Source organism: Drosophila teissieri, chromosome 2R (genome assembly GCF_016746235.2).
Source record: "Drosophila teissieri strain GT53w chromosome 2R, Prin_Dtei_1.1, whole genome shotgun sequence".
NCBI lineage: Eukaryota > Metazoa > Arthropoda > Insecta > Diptera > Drosophilidae > Drosophila > Drosophila teissieri.
This window is the reverse complement of record NC_053030.1, coordinates 13,212,382-13,229,408: the sequence shown is the minus strand read 5'-3', so window position 1 is coordinate 13,229,408 and position 17,027 is coordinate 13,212,382. Positions and strand designations below refer to the sequence as shown.

The 17,027-nt window shown below is 48.1% G+C and overlaps 8 protein-coding genes across 8 annotated transcripts; 4 read left to right on the top strand and 4 right to left on the bottom strand.

The window, feature by feature from the left end:
* Positions 1-104: 104 nt before the first annotated feature.
* Positions 105-2,165, bottom strand: LOC122612251 (luciferin 4-monooxygenase). The gene is made up of 5 exons (XM_043785735.1): positions 1,988-2,165; positions 1,716-1,923; positions 1,480-1,666; positions 1,301-1,417; positions 105-1,242 (listed from the first exon to the last, which is right to left on the bottom strand). Exons 1-5 carry the CDS (start codon positions 2,126-2,128, stop codon positions 288-290), a joined length of 1,608 nt encoding a protein of 535 aa, XP_043641670.1. The 5' UTR covers positions 2,129-2,165; the 3' UTR covers positions 105-287.
* Positions 2,166-3,191: 1,026 nt separating this feature from the next.
* Positions 3,192-5,077, top strand: LOC122612474 (putative ATPase N2B). The gene is made up of 4 exons (XM_043786128.1): positions 3,192-3,760; positions 3,815-4,417; positions 4,474-4,725; positions 4,791-5,077. Exons 1-4 carry the CDS (start codon positions 3,359-3,361, stop codon positions 4,911-4,913), a joined length of 1,380 nt encoding a protein of 459 aa, XP_043642063.1. The 5' UTR covers positions 3,192-3,358; the 3' UTR covers positions 4,914-5,077.
* Positions 5,078-5,126: 49 nt separating this feature from the next.
* Positions 5,127-6,651, top strand: LOC122612475 (deoxyribose-phosphate aldolase). Its single transcript, XM_043786129.1, has 3 exons — positions 5,127-5,420; positions 5,502-6,085; positions 6,144-6,651. Exons 1-3 carry the CDS (start codon positions 5,369-5,371, stop codon positions 6,549-6,551), a joined length of 1,044 nt encoding a protein of 347 aa, XP_043642064.1. The 5' UTR covers positions 5,127-5,368; the 3' UTR covers positions 6,552-6,651.
* Positions 6,613-7,819, bottom strand: LOC122614450. The gene is made up of 3 exons (XM_043789012.1): positions 7,765-7,819; positions 7,416-7,453; positions 6,613-7,357 (listed from the first exon to the last, which is right to left on the bottom strand). Exons 1-3 carry the CDS (start codon positions 7,817-7,819, stop codon positions 6,653-6,655), a joined length of 798 nt encoding a protein of 265 aa, XP_043644947.1. The 3' UTR covers positions 6,613-6,652.
* Positions 7,820-8,116: 297 nt separating this feature from the next.
* LOC122613388 (probable nucleoporin Nup54) lies at positions 8,117-10,770 on the bottom strand. The gene is made up of 5 exons (XM_043787540.1): positions 10,550-10,770; positions 9,621-10,127; positions 9,193-9,559; positions 8,581-9,142; positions 8,117-8,512 (listed from the first exon to the last, which is right to left on the bottom strand). Exons 1-5 carry the CDS (start codon positions 10,602-10,604, stop codon positions 8,171-8,173), a joined length of 1,833 nt encoding a protein of 610 aa, XP_043643475.1. The 5' UTR covers positions 10,605-10,770; the 3' UTR covers positions 8,117-8,170.
* Positions 10,255-10,527, top strand: LOC122613389. Its single transcript, XM_043787541.1, has 2 exons — positions 10,255-10,352; positions 10,419-10,527. The coding sequence occupies exons 1-2, from the start codon at positions 10,276-10,278 to the stop codon at positions 10,525-10,527; spliced, it is 186 nt and encodes a 61-aa protein (XP_043643476.1). The 5' UTR covers positions 10,255-10,275.
* Positions 10,771-11,089: 319 nt separating the features above from the next.
* LOC122613772 (ubiquitin carboxyl-terminal hydrolase 35) lies at positions 11,090-15,461 on the bottom strand. Its single transcript, XM_043788146.1, has 4 exons — positions 14,095-15,461; positions 13,701-14,032; positions 12,608-13,442; positions 11,090-12,550 (listed from the first exon to the last, which is right to left on the bottom strand). Exons 1-4 carry the CDS (start codon positions 14,899-14,901, stop codon positions 11,972-11,974), a joined length of 2,553 nt encoding a protein of 850 aa, XP_043644081.1. The 5' UTR covers positions 14,902-15,461; the 3' UTR covers positions 11,090-11,971.
* A 136-nt stretch (positions 15,462-15,597) lies between these two features.
* Positions 15,598-16,651, top strand: LOC122613773 (transmembrane protein 18). Its single transcript, XM_043788147.1, has 4 exons — positions 15,598-15,911; positions 15,971-16,088; positions 16,163-16,311; positions 16,371-16,651. The coding sequence occupies exons 1-4, from the start codon at positions 15,852-15,854 to the stop codon at positions 16,497-16,499; spliced, it is 456 nt and encodes a 151-aa protein (XP_043644082.1). The 5' UTR covers positions 15,598-15,851; the 3' UTR covers positions 16,500-16,651.
* The last annotated feature ends 376 nt before the right edge of the window (positions 16,652-17,027 follow it).

The window sequence follows — 17,027 nt, the reverse complement described above, 5'->3', positions numbered from 1 at the left end:
CTTGTGCAACAAAAGCAAGTCTCGTGACTACGCTTATCACAAAGCAATCTTTCTGATATCTATAGTAACCACTCTTCACGGTTTTCGAACGAACAAAAATAAAATGTGGATTATAACCCTTCGCAGGTACTATACAATTTATTGGGTTCCAAAGGTCACCTCTTTGTCGAGAGCCCTTCTCAGCCAGGGTGCTTGAGTCGTTTCTGTTCTTAAGTGTCCCAAGTATCTCCCAGCACTTGTGATTAAAACTATACTCGATCGCGTGGATCACTTGTATTACTTGTATCTCACTTTCCAGATACGCGCAGGGCGACAAACACGTCGCGTGCCGTCTTTCGCATGGTCTTGCCATTGACATTGGCGGGCAGTTTGTCGGTGAACTGGACTCCTGCTCTGAGCTGCTTCTGCGTGGCGGGCAATCGCTTGGCCACGTGATCCGCGATCTCCTTGGCCGAAATGGTGGCTCCCCTGCTTTTGACCACCAGTGCCCCGGCCGCATCACCCTCCCGCTCGTCGTAGACACCCACTACGCACACATCCTGCACCTGGGACAGCTCCGCGATAACGCTCTCGATCTCCGTGGGCCAGTAGTGCAGGCCATTGTACTTGAGGATCTCCTTCTTGCGATCGACTATGTACAGGAAGTTCTGCTCGTCGAAGTAGCCCAGATCGCCGGTGTGGAACCAACCCTCGAAGTCCTGCATGCGGCGCGTCTCCACTGGATTGCCGTAGTAGCCGTTCCAAGCCTGACCCGTGTGCACATAGATCTCTCCCACCTGGTTGTAGCCCAAGCTCTTGCTATCCTCGTCCACGATGCGAATCTTAATGCCCGGCACAGGTCTGCCCGCCGAGGAGACGTTGCTGATTCCGATATTGATCGTGATGGCGCCCACTTCTGTCATCCCGTATCCCGAGTTGAACATGGCTGTCTTGCAGAGTTCCTGCGATCGCTGCAAAGTGGCCAACGATATCGAACCTCCGCCGTAGTTGAGGTGCGTGATGGAGGCCAGAGCATCCGACTTCGCATCCGGACAGGTGATCAGAGCGGATAGGTGACGCGGCGGCAGCACGGCATAGTTGATCTTGTACTTCTTCACCAGGCCCACAAAGTACTCCGGAGTGAAGGCTTTGTTGCTGATAATGCGGGTGCAACCGAATACGGTGCTGAACACAAAAGCCCACAAACCCGTGATCCAGTCCAGGCAGCTTCCTACATAGATAACCGACTGACTGGTGACCAACCTGATAAGATATTTAGACCTTAAGTGGTATAATCGGTGCATTATGGGGTTAGACTCACATGCTGTCCTGGATCAGAATGCTGTTGGAAATGCAGACTGCCTTGGGCAATCCAGTGGTTCCAGAGGAGCAGAGAATGGCTACGGTTTGATCACCTCCTTCCTTCAACACTTCCGGTCTACAAGGAAACACAGGTTGTAAAATTGATGACATACTTCTTCTCATACTTCTTATACTTACTGATAGAACTTTTCTGTGGTGGTGGGATCCAGCAAGGTCTCGATGGCCTGGACTCCTTCAACATGATCCGTGAGGGTAAAGATTTCCGGATGCCATCCTACCGTAGCCTTGTGAACTTTGTCGTACTCGTGTCCATCACAAAATATCAGCGTGGGCTTCGTGATAGAAAACACATGCAACAAGGTAGCTATAAGAAAATTCATTATACAGTTTTCCTAAGACTGTGTAGTACTTACCATCATCTAGCACCGGATTAACCGAATGGAATGGAGTGCCATTCATCAAACAGGCCACTCCAAGGGGCATCACATAGGTTGAGTTTTTGGCTGCGATTCCAATGACATCCTTGTGGTTAAGACCCCTCTTCTTAAGATACTGCGCAATCCGGATGGCCCAGGTGAGACCCTGCTCGAAGGTGACAGTAACGCCATCAACGTCACAAATCTGGAAGAGCAATTTATGTTGATATATCCATATTATATAGGGCATCATTTCCGGACACACTCACCTGGCACACGTTCTTGGGCCAGTTCTTCATGTTGTTGAAGATGATCTTGCCCACGGAGGTGTCATAGTTGTACATGGAGTTGCGCTTGGCTCCGCTCCACACGTTATCCTTTTCGTTGTAGGTGGTGGGTATCATGGCCATGGTGTGGTTTTCTCGAAGAAAATGCAGTGGACTGTGCTGAACGCAGGTGAGTGCAGTTCTATTTATAAGGAGCCAGAACTCCGGGATCCCAGTCTCGATAGACACCTTGAGTGGATCCACTGCAAGTGGCTAACACCTGTACCATCTTATCTGTGCCTGCTGCAGATAGTGCACCAATAGATTCGCCCCTGGCCATGACTATTTTATACCCTGCTCCTAAGTCTTGAGGAACGCCAATCTAAATGCATTAATCCGATGCCTTGTTTTGATAGCCTACCAGTAGACTAAAACCACCTATTAAACTGATATTCCCGCTAATACCACATACTTAATCCACTCAACTGCATTTATAGGGAATTAGGGAATACTTAACAGTGGAGTAAATATGTAAGAGGCATTCAAAAACTTACCTATCTAATCTTTCTAGTTCAATGCTAAATCGAAGCAAGTAAAAATCCCAACTTACCACTAAACAACAAATATATATGTATGTTATATAGGCAAAAATCTGCCAGAGTAGAGCACCTGGCTGGTATCTGCGATACAAATCACAAAAACTAAACAATAGTGCAGGAAGTGCCACAATAATTCGATCAGTGCCAGTTTCTATTACTCATCAGATTTAAAAAAACACCATAACAAGATTTACGGGTTGTTAATCCTTTTGTTACCTCGCATTCCTGATTAGAGGTTTACGTAGCTTAAGTCTTGTGATTGTCGTTCAGGGTTTATTGTTAAAACGGTAGGAGCTCATATGTTCTCATGTTCTTGCTTATATTTTATTCTAATTAGAAAACTATTTTCAAATATTTTTTAAAATTTTCAACAGTGTTTTTGCTCTGCTGAATTCTAGATTTATTCTAGATGTGTGTACTATTTGATAGGTTTGAAAATCTTGTATTAAAAACTTTTAATATTTTAATTTAATATATTAATAATAATATATTAATTTTACTTTGTAAATTTTTTTATCAGCAAATAAAATATTTGCAATTTCAAATTTTAAAATGCGTTTTTTCAAATAATCTGGCAGCTCTTGGATCCATCTGGCATCCGTGCGAACAGCTGTCAGATCAGCTGTTGTGGTCGCCAGCCCTGGTTTGGGAAAATTTCACGGCCAACAACCGAAATTCGCGGTCAAAATTCGCGGAAGTGAGGTCTCTAGTTTTATGTAATGTTTAGGTGACGCGGAATTATCTCCTAGTACAGCGCTAATTGTTCCACTCTGCCATGTTCACATACCACCTCGGGCTGGTGGTCCGCTGCGCGCGGCAGAAGCCGCTGTTCCTGTGGGCGCCCGCCTGCCACATGAGTGGTCTCAGTCCGCTGAAGGAATACGAAAAGCGTGTTAGTTCTGGCCAACTGATGACCGACAACAGGCAGCTGCAGACGATGAAGGAGCTGGATGCACTGTACCACAAGATTCAGGGGTATAAACCCAGCTACAGGTCGGGCGGCGGTGGAGGCGGAGGATTCTTCAGCTCTCTCTTCGGTAGGAAATCCTCCCCCGAAGACGACGATCAGGATGATCCTAACGCTGGCAGTCACGCTCCACAGGGCCTGTACCTGTACGGCAGCGTGGGAGTGGGCAAGACCACGCTGATGGACCTGTTCTTCGATTGCTGCACCCAGGTAAGTGCTAAATGAGTATTCCTCAAGCCTCTTTCACATGAGTGTGACTTTCAGATCGATCGAAAGCAGCGCGTCCATTTCACTTCGTTCATGAACAGCGTGCACACCCGCATCCATGAAGCCAAGCAGCAACAGGGACCCGTTGACCGGGCCTTCAACTCTGAGAAGCCAGCACCCTTTGATCCCACAAGACCGGTTGCCGACTTGATCGCCAGCGAGTCCTGGTTGATTTGCTTCGATGAGTTCCAGGTGACGGACATAGCCGACGCCATGGTGTTAAAGCGATTGTTTACTCACCTTTTCCGCCATGGCATTGTGGTTGTGGCCACCAGCAATCGGCATCCAGAGGATCTGTACAAAAACGGACTGCAGCGCACGAACTTTCTGCCCTTCATTGCGTTACTTCAGCGTCGCTGTAAGGTGTCCCAATTAGATTCCATTGACTACCGACGGATAGCCCAGTCTGGAGACACCAACTACTTCGTCAAAGGCCAAACGGATGCGGATGGCAGTATGAATCGCATGTTCAAGATCCTGTGCGCCGAAGAAAACGATATTATCCGACCGCGGACCCTGACTCATTTCGGACGAGATCTGACCTTCAATCGCACGTGCGGCCAGGTACTGGACAGCACCTTCGCGGAACTCTGCGATCGCGTAAGCAAAGGATCAATATAATATCAGGCCTTTACTCACGACATATCCTACATTAGCCTTTGGCTGGCAGTGATTTTTTACAAATATCGCAGTTCTTTCACACCGTCCTCATCCGAGATGTGCCCCAACTGACCCTCGATGTGAAGGCTCAGATGCGACGATTTATTACGCTCATCGATACCCTTTACAATAACCGAGTGCGAGTGGTGATATCGTCCGATGTTGCACTGGAAAATTTGTTTAGCTTTTCTGGAGGTTCCAAAAGTCTATCCGATTCCGAACGGACCTTAATGGACGACCTGAAAATAGTAAGTGACGCATATTTAACTAACTCATTTGAGTGTCATTAAAAACAACCCGTTTTTGTTCACAGAACGAATCCAAATCCAGTTTCTTCACCGGCGAGGAAGAGCTGTTCGCCTTCGATCGCACACTATCTCGGCTCTACGAAATGCAGAAGCGGGAGTACTGGGAGCAGTGGGCCAAACATCGATGAAGCCCCATGTCACAAAGCAGTAGTTCAATTAGCGCTATTAAATTATATGTTTTCTACCTCGGTGTTGCGAAATTTTTTAAAATCCAGAATATCTTGTACTTACACCTTTCATATCAAAAATGCAATATTAACAAGTATTAAAGCAATAAAAGTAGACAAAGTTACCCAAGCGATTGCCTTTATCAAACACTCAAAACACTCAGTTGTTGAGTTTTACATCGTACGTTATGATTACAAAATAACTTATTTTCCACATCGATCTTTTTAAGCTCAGAAATTATCAGTTAATACACGCGGTCTGGCAACGCCATCATCAGCTGTCCAACAAGCAAATTGATAAGATTTCTCCCATGTTTTTCGGTTGAGGTTGAGGAGAAGATTAGAGGTCAGGAGAGGCGATCGAAAGATTTTATCTTCAAGTGCAATTAGTCGGCTAAATAAACAATTCAACAGCAATGGGCAGCATGGATGTGAAGGAACTGGAGGTAAACAAAACCCTGCCCTTCGGTAAGAAATCACTTCATTCCACGATATCGTACATACAACGATATCGTAAACGAATATGTTACATATGTATATACTTCGCAGACCCCTCCCTGCTTAAGGTGAACATCTCGCTGCGCCAGGTCGAGGAGATCGCCATGACGGTGTCCCAGCGGTGCCATGTCAGCGGAGCCAACGAAATCGCCTGGGCGTTGAGGGCTCTGATGCTGACGGATCTGACCACCTTGGCTGGCGATGATACGGCGGCCAATGTGCGGAGACTGTGCCTACGCGCCTGCTATCCGTTCGAGCCGCAGTTCTTCGACAAGTTCTTTGACCGCGCTCTCATCCCAGAGATGCACACTGCCGCCGTATGCGTTTACCCGGCCAGGGTAAAGGATGCCTATACAACTCTACAGCAGTACGACAAACTGGACAAAGTGGCCATTGCAGCGGTGGCCACGGGCTTTCCCACGGGCCAGTATGGCCTGCAGACCCGCCTGCAGGAGATCAGCCACGCCATCCTGGCTGGTGCCACAGAGATCGATATTGTGATCAATCGCCAGTTGGCCCTTGTTGGCGACTGGGAGGCCATGTACAACGAGGTGGTCCTAATGCGCAGCGCCTGTGGACAAAGGGCTCATCTTAAAACTATTCTGGCCATCGGAGAGCTGGGAACCATGGAGAATGTAAGATCAACGTCGCCAAATCACCAGAAATACCTTTAAAATCGATTTATTTCTGCAGGTCTACAAAGCAGCAATGGTTTGCATGATGGCCGGAGCGGATTTCATAAAAACCTCCACTGGCAAGGAGACGGTCAACGCCACCCTGCCCGTTGGCCTGGTCATGATATTTGCCATTCAAGAATTCAAACGACGCACGTGCCAGATTGTGGGCCTTAAGCCAGCCGGGGGAGTAAAGACTGTGCGAGATGCAATCGCCTGGATGACGCTGGTTAACGAAACTCTCGGCATCCGCTGGTTGCGTCCCGAGAGGTTCCGTTTTGGAGCTTCCGGATTGCTAGACGACATTGAACGGGTTGTGCGTGAGGGTGTCAAAAAACTCGAGGAGGAGGAGGCTCAGAAAACCGTGCCCGTGTCTCGCGAGGCTGCTGCTGCCGAGACCTTCTGCAAGGAGCTGCGCAAAAAGTAGTCAGCCAACTAGTCAAAATTTTATCCTGGACTTTACTCGCTCTGAGTGCATTTATTGTAGCATTTTTATATAACTGACTAAAACCTATAAAAAAAACCAATCTATGCTCGACGTTGATCCTGGACTGGAGACTTGTAGTTAAAGGCTAACTGCGCAGGAGCCGCCATCAGATCTTCCTCGGCCTGCTCTTCCCCATGCTGCAAGAGCTCTGTTGGCACAGCGGACTCCTTGTGAGGTTGGTTATCCGGAATCTTTACCTGCATGTCCACCGCAAAGAAAGAGTCGTCGAAGTTTATGCGGTTGCGCTCGTCCTGCTCCAGATACATGGCTTTGGGCGCAGTTGGTCCTCCCATGGCCCTCTCGTAGGTGTTTAGCCACTTGAGATTGAGGTTGATGTGCTTGTTGGCTGCGTTAAACTTCTTTGGCTTCTTTTTTGGCTTTTCCGCGTAGTAGTTGTGTTCCGTCTTCTGCGGCGGAGGAGTAATCTTCTCCAGCATTCGGCTTTTGGCATCCAGCTTGGGCTCCGCGAAGTCGTAGAGCGGTAAATAGAAGTTATACGGCTGCTCCGTTGGCGGTAGCAATCGCTGCTGGGGCTGCACTTGCTCCTGCACCTGACTACTGGCCTCCGCCATGGCATCTTCCTCTAGGGCCGGGCCAAAGATTTCGCCAGCACGCCGGAGTAGGCTCTCCAAACGCTCTATGGTGATGATGTGTGGATGGATGAGCTGGACATCGTCGTGCAGCTGTGCCCGCCGAGCTGTCGGGGGCTTGGCGATCACGCTGCAGCAAAAGGCGCACAACAACAACTGCAAGGATGGGAAAACTTAGTCCGATTTTCTCACAGAGCGGTGAGCCCCAACTCACAACCAGTAAACTGTTCATGTCCAATTTAATTCCAATAGCTCCGAACGGATCACTTTTAGCTCTTCATAGGCAGTGCTCCAATTCAACCACCTTCACTTTCTTAGATCTGAAACGATGTGAGGCCTCCTTGGAGCTGGCCAATTCATTTATACTGGCGCTACGTGCTCGAAACGGAAGCTCGGAAGTCTCCGCCATCAATGGCCAACAAAAAACCTGCACGGACCCTGGTTGGCTGGGAGAAAACTAGTTTCCCACACAAGAAATAAATATGTAACGAGCCAAACTAGACTGCACATGTATGCACATGCCAGAGCGCATAATAATGTTAATGTAACAGCGATGGTGATACCGATGCTGGAGTTGAACAAACTGGAACCGCCAGAGACGAACCGTTTGCCACTCATAATGAGTCCAAGCGAGCGATTGCCTCCTGCCTAGCCGTCGAAATTGTCCAATTTGAGGCAGTGGCCAGGGAAAAGTCGGGCGGTCCGAGAGCTGTGAGCTGTGCGGTGCAAGTGCATTGACCCACACAATTATTTCCGCAGCTTTGGGGACGAATGTGTGAACCCGTTTCGATTGTTTCGACTCATTGCCCGTAAAAGTGCAAGTTCAAAGCTGCAGGAAATGCTAAACGACGGCATAATAGCAAAAGTGTAACGGCCACAACTTGTTCGTTGACTCGATCATCGAAAATCACCGGGTTGTGTTAAACATATGTGGGATTTATTCAACATATCATCTCATTCCTTTTTCTATCACGATTGTCGCAGCTCGGGCAGTCCCTTAATTATAACATCCAGTGCCTTCAGGTCCTTATTGACGGTGTCGCTCAGCACTTCCATAGCGCGTTGCTGCATGGTCAGGAAGGTCTTCATCTCGTCCTCCGCTTCCTTGTCGAGGGCATACTCGGCCCCTCCGTTGGCGGCGAACTGATTGCGCTGCATGCGCATCTGGGAGAGCAGCTCACTGAGTCGGCCCTTGAATTGGGTGGGTGCGGACACGACAGCCTGCATGTTCTGCAGCTTGGTTCGCATGGCCTCCTCCTCGGGCGTCAAGGATGTGCCTACCTTGCGGGTGCACTCTTGCTTCACTATTATCTAGAGTAGAAAAATGTGAATTTCAAAATAAAAAATCATAAAGCTGGGAATTTAACTATGTGGCCTACCCTTAGTATGCGATGGCCAAGCTCGGCAAGTTTCCGTTTATGTTCAAGAATCTTCGCTGTAGCCGTGGCGTGGCGCTGCCTGAGTTCTGTCAGCTCACTCTCCACCTTTTTAATGTACAATGCATGCGTGTCTGTTTCTTGCTCCTGGCACTTAACGCGCCACTTCAAGTCGTTAAAGCCCACCATTGGCACTGGAATAAATTTACTAGGATCTGGATTGTCGGAATTCGCCTGACGCCACATGCGCGGATCCACGCCTCGGGGTGGATTTTCAAGGTACTCCTTTAATTGGTCCTCGTCGGGTAATACCAGAGCCAAAGCCTCCACAACGCCAAGATTATTTAGCTGAGGTTTCAGCGATGCCTGATTTAGGTAGTTGGAGAGTTCCGTGGCCAATATGCGCTTGCTTTCGTTGGGAGCATGCTGTAGTTTCTCCTCCACGTAGATAACCATTTGACACTTCTTGTTCTCTAGCTCCTTAATGGAATCGATGTGAACCAGCATGTTGGGCTTGCTGCCAAATAAGCTGTGAAGCGTTTGAACCACTTGTTGCTGGTGTGGCCTAAAAGAAAATGAATTAATACCATGGTGTGGAAAAACACTAAAACTTACTTAACGGCTGAGAGTTCTCTGCAGAAGTTAAGAGCCACCAGTCCCAACTTGTTATCCTTGCCCGGCATCCGACTGTAACCTATGGCCTTGAACCGGCACATCACGTTTTCCGGCGTAATGTCTACCGGCGCCGCACTCTGGGAATAAAACATCTTCCCAGTGCCCCACGTAGCCTGCAAGTAGTTCCATTTAGCCACTATTTTGTCCCGATCATCGCCAAAAATGGACACGTTTAGAATGGATTGGGCAAACGCCTCGTCGGCCGAAATGGGCGCTGGCTGCTGTTGCGGCTGTCCAAGCATGAAGCTGGTGCCGCCGAATCCACCGAATCCCGGCGTAACTGTTGTGTTCGCTGGTTTTCCAAAGGCTGTGAATCGTAAACCAGGTTAGGAATACCACAGAAAAACAAATGGGCTTATTTAACTCACTGGATCCGAAGGCTCCGCCCCCAAAGCCAGTGGACTGGTTGGTGCCGAAACCGCCAAAAGCAGGTGCCGAGGTGGTGGTTGTTCCAAAGCCTGAAAATCCACTTGCGGGCGCTGTACTCGCAGCTGCCTGTTGGCCGAATCCGCTGAATGCAGGTGGTGCTGCACTAGTCGCTGGAGCGCCGAACAGACTGGGCTGACTCGTAGCCGGAGCTGCTCCAAATCCGCCAAACCCGCCTCCTCCAAGACCCGTGGCCGCTGTTGTGGTCGTCGCCGCTCCAAAGGCCGGAGCACTGCCAAAGGCGGAGCCGCCGAAGGCAGATGTTGCTGTGGCGGCACCAAAAGCCGGGGCTGCAGCGGTTGCCCCGAAGGCGGAACCTGCTCCAAAGGCAGATGCCGCCGGTTGGGCGCCAAAAGCCGGAGTCGATGTAGCCTGTGTTCCGAAAGCGGGTGCTGGCTGGCTGGCTGCTGGGGTGCCGCCAAACGGCGATCCAAAGAGGCCACCGGTTGCTGAGCAAAGAGATAAGAAGAACAAAAATGGGTCAGTGTTTTGAAAACTATGCTTTCTGCCTTGGACTCTTATCTGCGAGTTCGGGTTTTCAAATTGTAATCCGCCCTTAGTTTGATTCAAGCACTGGTCGCCTGCTGGTCGTGGAAAATGGCTCTGGTTTTCATATTGCTGATTCTCGTGCTCGGTTTCGTGGGATACGTCGCCTATGTGGTCCACAAGAAGGGGTGAGCATCTTTGGCTTCCCACACGCTTCAAGAACGCTGCAGCCAATTAACCCGTCCCACATCCAGCATCGACCCTAAGGACATCCGCATCCACAGCCTGGAGGACGCCAAGAAGCTGCTGAAGCCTCCGCCAAGTGGAAATGGACCCCACCAATACCTGGAGAAAAGGGCATGAGGTCTTGTTTACGGAAACTCACTTTTGGTCGGCGTGCTTGTTGCTCCCAGCGACGTGTTGGCTCCGAAGAAGGACATGATGCGGAATTCTCAAGGATGATACTTTGCCGCAGAGTTCGGGTTGCCTTTCCTAAGGGCCGAATTTGTATATCTCTATTTTATTGTAGTAAAATTAGTCTTAATCCTAATAAACGTAAAATTTTGGCGCTTTCTAGCAGTGTTACCAGATTGTGAATGTGCTCTCCTCCCTGCTGAAAACAACTCTTGAATTGCCTTGAGAAATTTGGTTACACTGCCGCGCGTACTAAATTATCGATAGGCTTAGTCCCGATATCAGATTGTTAGTACCCTTCAATTTGAAATTTGGCGGTTAGCTTAACGATGCCATCTAGGGGTTAATTCTAAATTTTCTTTAATATTTGAAAAAATATATCCAAATTTACTTTATCGAACTTTTAGATATAATAACTTTCACATAATGGTATAACTTTACCTGCTGACACCCGTTCATCACATTCTAGTAGTTAAACTTTTTTTGGGCTTGTTCTGTTCTTTATTGATACACTTATAGCATAGCATAGTATAGATTTTGGTTATCAATAGACATACACCATATACAAATTTTCTTGAAATTATTCCAATTTAATTGCAATAACATTCAAAAATCATCGCAACCTCTGCTCACCAGATCCAAAGAGATACATTTATATATCAATTACAAATTCGTGTCGCACATTAGCAAATTTTTTGAAATTTGCAAAAATTAACAGTGAAACTAATAATACGATCCGAGGATTATAGCCCGATTTCGATCTCGCTATCGCCAACTGTTTATACAAGTCAATGCCGCGACGATCTTATTTTGTAGCTTCTTGCTAGTGCGATTGCAACTCGAGATATGTTTTTACTACGAGCTGCGAGTTAAAAACTAGGGTGCATACATTTCTGATTTAGTGTTTTGGAAGTTAGTGGTCTTCGGTTTCGAGTATATCGCTCTTATTTCTGGCTAATTCAGATGTTTTTAATCTTTATAATTATGTATGTATGTGTTCGCATATATGCACGTTCTACAACTAGGTTTGTGTTAACAAAAACAAAAAAATTATAACAATTTTGTAAATGGAAATACATTGATAGTTTGCGTTTGTATGAGTGGATGAGTATAATGATTTTTGGGTTAAAGGACCGAAGGATCAAGTAGGAAACAAGGAAACAATTTAGAAAACATGGACAACAACGGAAAGAGGTAGCGAACAAGCGATCGGTAAGCGCAGCGGCCAGCGATTCTCATACACTTCGATATACGTAGCCGTATATATCTCGATTGGTTATGAACTGGCTATATATATATGTAACATTTCGATTAGTATGCGCGTGTTTCATAAAGTAGACAAGTATATGTTCTAGTGGCCTCCGGAGTGCTCGCTAGCCTCGCTGCCGCGTTCTCAAAAGACGAAGCGGTTGATGTTCATGCCCAGTCCATTGCCTCCACATCCTCCGGGCGGCGGCGGCGCCTTATCGTCCTCGTCACCATCACCATCAAAGGTGTGCCGGCTGACAAACCCATTTCCGTGGCCGCTGCTGCCACGCTTAAAGCGCTGCATCTTTAACTCTTCGTTGTAGACATGGTTGTCCTTTCTTACGAAGTCGCGCAGTCGCCGCGGCAATTCCTCCAACGTTAGAGGCGGCGACAGCGGCACCGAGACTACCTTGTCATTCGAGCCCGCTCCCATGCTCGTGCTGCAGCTGGCCGCAGCTGTATTAGACTCATTGGAGTGGCCGCACATCTTGTAGAACAGGATGTAGGGCGTGTTGGGCGAAGTGAGATTGTGCATCTCCTCCGGCTTCGAGTGGGTAACCACGTTATCGTTGAACTTGTACCAATTCTTAGCTTGATCCGCCGCGAACGTAAAGTAGTGGCCGGAATCCATGCTGTAGCCGGCGTGCACGACACCGGCATACAGATCATAGTGCACAGTAGACATCTCCTGCAGCGAATCCGTTGCAGACATTTTTACTGTAACCTAGGGTGCGAAATGGTTAGCTAAACATATTACAAGTAAATTCACTGCAATACTAACGCTCTCATCGTGGAACACCTTGTGCATGAGCTTGGTGCGGAAGTGGTACTTCTGATCGTACTTGAACTGTTTAAGCGTGAGAATTAGGTTTCTGGGCGCCTGGGTGACCCCGATGTGCCGTTCCGCATCGCAAAGCTTCTTGCATTGGGGACAGAAGTATTGATTGTCACCGTCCAGCTTCTCAGGCGAGCAGTAGTACTCGATCAGATCCTGCACCGAGTAGTTCGTGGCTCCACAGTCTTCCTTATCATCGGGAAAAGACAGCTGCAGTTCGCGGAAGCTGTCCTCGTTCCGGCTCTCCCAGCCGCAGCTCAGACATCGGTACGTAGTGGAAAGCTTGCCAGCGAACGTCTTGTCGATGGTAGATGGTGGCTTTCCTTGGGTCACCTGCTGGCCCTGCTGCTGTAAGCCGTTTGTGCCTTTGGTGGGAGTCGCGGGAGGTGTCGGCGTGGGCTTGTGATGACAATTGTCACTGCTGCTACTGCTGAGCTCGTGATCCTTGCTGTTATACGGAATTACGCCGCTTGTCAATATATCCTCACTCAGCAGTGCGGGCACGTCGTCCACTTCCTTGCTGGTCTTCGGAGGACCAACCGTGTGAGCAGTGGCTGAGGAGCTGTTGATCTCGTGCTCGTGCAGTAGGTCGAGCAGATATCCTAGGAACTCGGAGCTGTCCTGTTGAAGGCCGGGCGTAAAACCAGGCGGTCGGGTGGCGTTCAACACTCGCGAAGGCGTCAGTTCGTAGCGCAGCGAGTGGTGCATCAGGGCTATCTGCTGCTGCACTTTCATTAGCAGCACTGAATTGCACTCGATGAGCAGGATTTGCCTGCTAAAACTGCAAAAGGAAAAGGGGTGTACTTAGTTTTTCTGCAGTTGTAGAAATATAAATAAAGCCCATGAAAGGCCTTGCTGATCATTTTCGTTAAGCGAAATTGACATTTAAAACCAGTTTATAAACAGTGAACTTGTAAACAAAAGGCGCCTACAATACGGAGCCGAGTATTTATCATAAGATAAGAGGTAAATGCAAAGCAAAACGGAGGTTTTAATAAATTCAAAAAAAATCAATGATCTCAATTTAGCCTGCACTTACTCGCTGGTCATGGCTAGCGCCTGAAGTACGCTATTCATGTAGCAGGTATTGCCCAGGTTAACGAGTCCGACCCTCGCATTTCGCCGACCCCACGGCTGGGCATTCTCGTGCATTGCTCGCGCCAGAGCCACGCAATTCGGAGAGGGCTCATAGGTCTGCAGGGCCTTCTTTGCGGCGACATAGAGCTCATCTTGATCGTAGAAGCGTAGCATTAGGGCGCTGGTGAGGTCGACCAGCTGCTGCAGACATTTCTTGGTTTCCAGGCCAATCTCGTCCATGGTGGCCGACTGATTCTTCACATACTGCAGGACTCGGGGGATCCTTGGCAAGATCTAAAAGAGTAACATCCAAATGTCAATAAAAAACTTAAAGCTTCTATTTGAGCGGACTTTACTTTGTGAAAAACCTCGGGCGTCTGATTAATCGTCGACAGCATGTGAAACACAACTGGAGCGGCCTTTTGTCTCAGCGCCGGGAAGATCATCACGTGAAACAGCTTCTCGATGTTGTCCAGCGCAATCTCGTCAAGCAGCGCCATTTTGCCCTGATCCCGCAGACCCTTGAGAAGCGCCAGCACCCACAGGTTAAGAGTGCTGCAGAAGGTGCAGTACGTGATCCAATCGCACAGCAGGTTGACCGTCTTCCGAATGCTCGAGTCCTGCACATTCTGTTCCAGCAGCGAGTGTACAGCCTCCAGGATCTGCGTGGAGTCGAACAGCTGGAACACAATGGCCACGGCACACGAGGGTGGTGGCTCGAACGGGGACTTGGTGATCAGCTCGTAGACGACACGCAGGTAGAACATTTGGTGGAACTTCTCGTTGCGCGTGGCCAAAAAGGCGCCGACTTGGCACACGTCTTCCTTTAGGCGTGGACAGGATGCTCCTCGTGGGATTTGCAGACGGGCCAAGTCCACGATCACCCTCTCGCAGATGGCCATCACATTGTGACCTTGCTCCGGCATATCGATGCTTTGGAGGTATGCCAGCAGGGCCTTGATGTCCCGCTTGCCCGGTCGGTTGGAGTTCAGGCTCTCGCCAGCGGGCGATCCCGTGTCCATGCCCTTAGGTCCTCCGTTCTCTTCGGCGTTCTTAAGTCCGTTAGAGGACATTGGTTTGGTGTTGGGCGGGATGCCGTTGCCAGCTCCTCCGGCATTATCCGAGGCGTCTCCCGCCTCGCTGTTGTTCTGCTTAACGGCCATTTCGCGTTGCACTCGCTTGGCGTGGGCGTGGACGTGGGCGGCACGAAGGCTTGTGGACCACAGAGCCGAGTGGATCTTCCAGATGCCGATGGGCGGAGGCGTGGGCTTGCCTAGCGCCCGAACACAGCGGCTTTTTCGCTGCCTGCGACTCTGAGCGAGGAGTCTGAGCCGCGTGTCCTTGAGCCGCGCTCCGTTACGTGTCGTCGTTACGAATTGTCTGTGACCTTTCGACGGGTCTCGAGTACGCCTCGATCCCTGCCCGATCCCGGCCAGAAGCTGCGCCCCCGCCACCAGCGCTTCAGATCAGAGTCCTAGACGAATGTGGTGCACGGAAGGGTCGGTGGCCCGTGCCACATCTAAGGCGCCCGTTTTTTCAGATTACCCTGCTCGGCTTTAGCTTCGCTTACTTGCTCACACGTTGCCCGTTCGACTAAATAACCCGGATAGATGGGATTCGCCCTAAAAACTACAATTTTGACTGTTTTTCAACGAATTCTTTGTGATATTTTTCGGATTTGTTAATGTTGTCAACTGAGTCAGTGAAAGCGTTATCGACACGTTCAGACTGCATGACGGGCAGGCGATTCTGCACGACAATTAAGCCATCAAGGGGTGAGAATGAGGCTGCAGAAATATTTGAATTGAATTTATTTCAGATTTATGAGCTTATGTTCAGTAATACATACTAAAAGAATTTATAGACAGTGTTATACTTATATTAATGTGTTTATAGCTATTAAAAAAGTTTGTTTATTGCCGCATAAAGAGCTACCAGATCCAGACAAAATTGAATAGGCCTGAACGTGCATAGGCCGCCTAAGGGAGTTGCCATGTGAACGACAGCTGCTCGCTGCGAATGGCTATTTATATTTGTTTTGACTCGGCTTTCGAATATTTCGTGAAATAAGCCATTTGTAGATAACACATCTATATTCACAAACATCTGCGCAATGCACCCTGGGCAAATTGAGGTCAACGAGGTCAATGGCTATTGGACATTTCTGCTGAGCGTGAGACACTTACTTGTTCAGTTAAGAAAAGAATCCGGCATGTTGCCTCTATGTTGCAGATCGATTGGAAGGATCCGTGGCTTATTGGCCTTGTTTTGGCGCATATCCTGACCACCACAACTGCGCTTCTCAGCCGGAACAACTCCAACTTCCAGGTTTTCCTCTTTCTAGTACTGTGTACGTGGACTTTGCGGCTTCGTTGATTTCCCGATAAATGGCTCTGATTTTTGCCTGTGTTTTATCTTCTTCAGTGCTGGCGGTTTACTTCACCGAGAGCATTAATGAGTTCGCAGCCCAGAACTGGAGTTCCTTCTCCAGACAACAATACTTCGATAGCAACGGCCTGTTTATCTCGACAGTTTTCTCAATTCCCATTTTGCTAAACTGTATGCTGTTGATTGTAAGAAAAAGTGTTTCGTTCACTGCGGGAAATGTGTAGTTATCTCTTCTTTTTTGCAGGGCACTTGGCTCTACAACTCCACGCAGCTGATGGTGACCCTAAAAACAGCGCAGCTCAAGGAGCGAGCTCGAAAGGAACGCCAAACCAAGGCGGAATCGGAGTCCACAGCACATGAAAAAGCGGAATAGAACTTAAGCACTTATTATATGCAGTTAAAAACACAAGTAGAGCTGTGAAATTTGAATGCTTTAAATGGAGTTTGCTGCCATCTAGATGTAGTTTCCTGCAAAGTTCTCGGCTTAAAAATAAATTTAAATAAGTATAACCAAACTTAAAGAAATTTTAAAATGTAAGCTATTTTTCATGTTCTGTTTGGTTTTAAATTTGGAATGGCTTTAATAGCGATTTTTATTTTCTTATTGGGTTTCGTTTAGTTAAAAGCAACGTATTTTTGTCGAATTTTTACAGTAGTTAGCGAAGACACACACCGCACTGTTAAGCACAGAATCTAACCAGTAGCTGTTGCCACCTTGATTGAAGCAGTTTTTACTGTCATTTAAAGTTTTGTATATGTTAAACATATATCCCTTAATATCATATTGCAATTGCAAATCTATGCGAAATTAGGTTAAACAATGCTATTTATTGTTAATCTGTGTGCGATTCAATGACTGCCATTTCAAATTAGAAGCTCGTTGGAATTGTGGTATATTTTA